Raw genomic sequence first — 5,831 nt, forward strand, 5'->3', positions numbered from 1 at the left:
TGTCACACAGTGTGGGGAGTTGATAAATAGTGCTGAGGCAGGACAGAACATTCTAAAGAGCTAGACATGTCTTGGAACACTGTGTACAAACGTGTGAGTTTGTGTGTGTGTGTGTGTGTGTGTTTGTGTGTATGGTTGTGTGTGTGTGAGAGCGATAGACTTTCAAAGTTGTTTTAATGAGATATCTAACCTCAACTATCCCTTAACACTCCCTCTAGACAAAAAAATTTAGTTTTCAAAATAAAACATAACAGTCTTCACGTTGATTCGGGCACACAAACATTCAAATCTCAACTGTGGGGAAAATAATGGGTGGATAGAGGTTCAGTAAACAGAAACGCCAGATAAGGACATTGCTGACGAAGCTACACTGATTATAATTTCCTCGTTTCTCTTCTTGTTGTTCTCATGATCTGAAGAGCATCACACCATCAACAGCAAGGAAAGATGGTTGTAATACAGTAACCAATAAGGAAAACATCTCTCTGAGAGGTGAATGAATCAAACATAGCCTATATCTGAACTATCTTTAAGGAAACTATGTAGATGTTATAAGCAAAATGAAATGGTTGTCACAGTATTACATTGTTATGTTAACAGCAGCATACTTTTTGGGGGGTTATGTTAACTTGCAGACACTTGTTTTTATACAAGTTAACCATTGTAGTGCCTGGTCAAGCCCTTTCATGTAACCTGGTTTCAGCTTCTACGTTATCTTCTGAGGGCATTGCATAAAAAAGCAAGCAGCAAATAGGCCTATATGTTGTGCGAATAGATCCAGATCTCACAATGATTTTTATCTTGCAATAAAACAGTCACATCTGTTCCACAATTATCTTTCAACAAGGTAGTCACAGGCTATGACCCCATTTCTCCTCCCTCACACTAATTTATTAACAGACTTTCCATTTAACAGAAGCTTTTCAGTAAAGGTCATTGTGTCATCTTTGCTGTAAATGCATAGAATACCACCTGAGCCTATGATGCGCGCGCACAACCTCAGACATCTCTGGGGGGAAAAGCACATCTGAAGTGTTTGAGACCGTTTATCATGTTAAACCCTATTGCGACAGAGACCTCTGGTGGAACATTTTGGAATATTCAAGACGTCTAGAAACTGTAAGTTGAGAAACATTGATTATTATATGACAAATCCCTGAAGTTCCACAAGTAATAGCCTACCATAATATGGAGACGCATCGCGAAAATCGTGAATGTGCAAGTTGTGTTTTTAGTTTTACGCACTTCATCTGTGCAGCGTTCTGATTGGCTGTTATTTGTATCATATTGTGTCGCGTTGCGTCTATCGTGGTGTTTATGCGTATATTAACCAATAGAATCTATTTAGGCCATATAGGCTATAGGCTATTTATATATAGGCTATCTGACAAGTATTTACAAGTCTCTGCCTGTTTCAGCTGCAGTGAAAGTGACAGTATTGCAGTGGAAAAGTTCAAGTTCAAACAAAGGGTTCAAGTTGTTGCTATGTGAATTGCACCGAACATTTGGGTAAGGTCTCTACGGTCGCCATTGTAACGAATTCTTACTGTTTCACTGCACATCCAGATGTTTTGACAGCAATCACGTTAATGTTGTAAACTGAAAGTCAAAAATTCTGGTCTATCTGAGCTATCATCATACATGACTAGCGTGAGGCAGCAAAATACAAACATTTATCAAGTATGTGTCTAGCAATACTGTCATGTGGAATACACGTGTTAGAAACAACATTTAAAATGGCAGATGAACCTTGCATTATTAGTAATGAATTCTTACAACAGTGAATTTCACATTTGTGAAGGAGACAACAGCACTTCTTGCATCTTTTGTGCTTTGAAACATAATATGAGATTGAGAAACTGATCTTGATTTTCTTTATACGACAAGCTATGATAAGCAAAATAAAGGACTGTTGAGTTCCAGCATGGAAAGGGACTTCAGACATTTAAATATCATGGCATAAGCTGTTGTTTGTACATATTTCCTAAAGCATTTTTTATAACACTGTTAACAGATCTTTTTTAGGATGGCTATGTCTGAAGATTACAGTATAATAACTCAGCTGGACCTGGAGGATATTAAAGATTCCATATCTACTCAGGATCTCCCATCAGCGATAAACACAATCAAAGAATACTTCAAACAGCAAGATCTTGTAGAACTTAACATTGGTGTGACGGGAGAGTCAGGTTCTGGAAAGTCCACGTTTGTCAATGCATTCAGGGGTTTAGGGGATGAAGATGAAGGCTCTGCTGAAACTGGCCCAGTAGAAACCACTATGGAGCCTAAACTTTACCTTCACCCTAAATACAAAAATGTGAAAGTGTGGGATCTTCCTGGCATTGGAACACCAAACTTCAAAGCCGACGAGTATCTTAAACTGGTTCAGTTTGAACGCTATGATTTTTTCATCATCGTTGCTTCAGATCGGTTCAGAGAATGCCACACTCAGCTGGCCAAAGAGATCAAGAACATGGGGAAAAAGTTTTATTTTGTTCGTTCCAAGATTGACTTTTGCATTACTGCTGAGAAGAGGAAGAAGAACTTTGAACAGAAAAAGACGCTGGATACCATCCGAGAGGATTGTGAAAATGGTTAGTTTATTCAGTTCACATGTTTTGAGCAACAAAGAGATTTAGATTTATCTAAGAGATTTATCTTTGTATTAAATGTATTAAACCAATATGTTTTTCTCATGTAAAAACAATGATAATTTTAATTACACTGATAATAATTTATTAGCCTATTATTTATAAATCTATGATTATAAAATATATAATAATCCTTTATTTTTTAAATATTTCATGATGCTCTTTCCTGTTTCTGTCTAGGTCTGAGAAAGATCAATATAGAGGATCCTGTCGTGTTCCTGATCTCTGGTTGGGAGCTCGGCAAGTATGATTTCAATCAGATGCTGGAGAGGATGGAGAAAGAGCTTCCACAGCATAAGAGACGTGTGCTGATGTTGACTTTGCCGAATATTACACTGGAGATTAATGAGAAAAAGAAGAAAGCTCTGGAGGAAAACATTGGAAAAGTTGCTTTCCTGTCTGCTTGTATAGCTGTTATTCCTATTCCTGGTCTTTCGATCACTGCAGATATAGCCATCATAGCAGATGAGCTGAGAAAGTATTACAGTGCGTTTGGTCTGGATGATCCATCCCTTCAGAAGCTTTGTGAAAGATCTGGGAAAACCGTAGAGGAATTGAAGAGTCTGATGAAGTCTCCTCTGCATCAAGGGATAAACACAAATTCAATATCAACCTTGCTGGGTGCTGCATCTCTTCATATATCAAAAGATAATGTTGAGTTACTTGTGAGCTTTATTCCTATTATTGGCAGTTTGGTGGCAGGGGGACTGTCTTATCTGACTGTCTCAAGAATGCTGAAGAGAGCTCTGAATGACATCGCTGATGATGCCAGGAACGTGCTGATGGCTTCACTGGAGACTGAAGTGTAAAAGACAAGAATGTTCAACAGCGTTTAGAACTAATTGCTATTGGGGTATTTATAGACGAAAAACATGTATGACATTTAATACAAAATATCCAATAGACGTATGATATAGATTTCACGTTGTATTCACATTACATGCATTTAATTATCTGTTACTTTTATCCAAAGCAACTTACATTTTATTTAAAATACAGATGTGATTACAGTTTTTCTCAATTGCTAAAACACAATTTCTGAAACCTTGCTCCTTTTTCTGAAAACATTAAACACAAAACCTCATCTTCAAGAACTATTTACAAAACCTCTGACTCCTCTTGCAAAATGAAACTTTCGCCTCAAGACAGTTTTACCTGTGTTCAAAATCAAACACTGCTCTCAAATCATAAACAAAGTGATCGAAATGATATAGCAGTCAGTAAACAATACACCAAAAAAACACATTGTTTAAAACATATAGTTCTCGAGAGATATCTACGGACTGCTATTCTGTTTGTAGACTTACCCGTGACACCTTACTGTACCATCAAAAAGTTCATTTGTGACATACTGTATGACTGGACTTGATAAAAGGAAATAAAAAGAACAGTAAAACAAAAAACCAAAAAAACATACAGTTCTCAGGGAGAAGTAAATTTTTAATCTCAAAACAAATTTCATATTTTTTGTCATTGTCTTTTGATGAACGAAAACATGTTCTATCATAGTACACTGTAAAAAATGATCGTGATTTTAACAGTAAAAGACTGTAAAAATGCTACAGTGAAAAACAGTTTTTCTCGATTGCTAAGACACATTTCTTGAAAGCTGCTCTCCTTTTCTCTAAACTGTGAACACAAAACCCAATTTTCAAGCTACATTCACAAAACCTCAGACTCTTCTTGCAAAACCAAACTTTCACCTCAAAACAGTTCAATCTGCTCAAAACTGTGTCAAGAAATGTTTTCAAATCGTGCCCCGAGTCAATCAGAATTAAAAACACTACTGAACAGTCACTAAACACTACGTAGAAAAATAGAAAACACAATGCTCAGGACATGAAGCTGGAGAAATAAATGTTTATTGTTCACTGTAGGCTAAATGCATGTTGCTAAACAAAAAAAACCTGTGCATTTAGCACTTGTACAAAAAGACAAAACAGAAATCTTGTGCATTTACACGTAGCACTTGTAAAAACAAACAGAAATCTTATGCGTTTGCCACTTGTGTACAGTAAGCCCATGTAAAAATAAAGTACAAAAATATACAAATAAGTGCATTACTCAGCCACAGCATCATGTCTCCGTACTGGGTCAGGCCACAGGACTTCATCCACATCACAGGCCACATTTTGTCTGGCCAGGCAACGGGGGAAAAAACCCCTGGCATGCCGTATCCAGGCTTCGCATGCCTCCACACCTATGTCACCACAGGCAAGTCCCATGGCTTGCAGGAGATTTACCCTGGTGTAAGGTTGGCGTTTTACCTTCCACTGCCATGAGGAGAAGAATTCCTCAATGGGGTTTAGGAAAGGGGAGTACGGTGGAAGGCAAAGAATGATAAAACCTTGGTTCATATTGAACCACTCTCTAACCTGGAGGGCTCTGTGAAAACTTACATTGTCCCAAACAACAACATAGATGGGATGCTCATCCTGCTGCCCTAACAGAGCATCTCGCATGTGATTGAGGAAAATGAGGAGCTGGTGAGTGTTGTGGGGCCCCAGGTTAGCATGATGGTGGACAACCCCATGATTGCTGATGGCAGCACATAATGTGACATTGCCACCACGCGGCCCAGGAACACCAACAATGGCCCGATGGCCAATCACATTACGGCCTCTCCTTCTCCTTTTGGTGAGATTAAACCCAGCTTCATCCATGTAGATGTATTCATGGGGTCTTTCCATTGCATCCAGTTGAAAAACCCTCTGTAGAAATAGATATAGTTTTGTAAGTGATACGGAAAAAGTGATTTAGGCCACTACAGTAAATCACTACTTAGAGTAATCAACATTGAACGTGTCTGGATATATGCAGAGGCGGACAGAGTACACAGCTTCATTACTTGAGTAAAAGTACAGATACTGTAGAGCATTCACCTAATGCTCGCTTGGAGTTTAATGTGCCTTTGTAGCCACCATACTTGTTATCAGAGACTGCGCCTGCGCAAACGGGCTGGTGGACATACGAGGCTTTGCTAACTGATACTGAGAGCTGTACGAGTGAGGCTAATAAACAGAACTCGGTTTATAAAGTATTCCCTTTGCATGGTCTTTCTACATGGTGTCAGAAGTGAACACGGACACTTTTGATCGTGCAGTTCATTCATCACGGAGCGCACGACTACTTGCCGGTCGAATAAGGACCGTAACCAGTTTATAACGTTGCTACCCGGCT

The 5,831-nt window shown here is 38.6% G+C and overlaps 1 protein-coding gene across 1 annotated transcript; it reads left to right on the forward strand.

Moving 5' to 3' along the window:
• Window positions 1-1,279: 1,279 nt before the first annotated feature.
• LOC307163227 (interferon-inducible GTPase 5-like) lies at window positions 1,280-4,112 on the forward strand. The gene is made up of 3 exons (XM_079879231.1): window positions 1,280-1,509; window positions 2,015-2,594; window positions 2,832-4,112. The coding sequence occupies exons 2-3, from the start codon at window positions 2,027-2,029 to the stop codon at window positions 3,458-3,460; spliced, it is 1,197 nt and encodes a 398-aa protein (XP_079735357.1). The 5' UTR covers window positions 1,280-1,509; window positions 2,015-2,026; the 3' UTR covers window positions 3,461-4,112.
• The last annotated feature ends 1,719 nt before the right edge of the window (window positions 4,113-5,831 follow it).

Source organism: Squalius cephalus, assembly GCF_949319135.1.
Source record: "Squalius cephalus genome assembly, chromosome: 8".
Taxonomy (NCBI): Eukaryota; Metazoa; Chordata; class Actinopteri; order Cypriniformes; family Leuciscidae; genus Squalius; species Squalius cephalus.

What these genes read in the sequence shown, in the direction of transcription:
- LOC307163227 (XM_079879231.1), top strand. Translation starts at nt 2,027, where the DNA reads ATGGCTATGTCTGAAGATTACAGTATAATAACTCAGCTGGACCTGGAG. An exon ending in CCGAGAGGATTGTGAAAATG is followed by an intron (nt 2,595 to 2,831) that starts GTTAGTTTATTC and finishes GTTTCTGTCTAG; the next exon opens with GTCTGAGAAAGATCAATATA.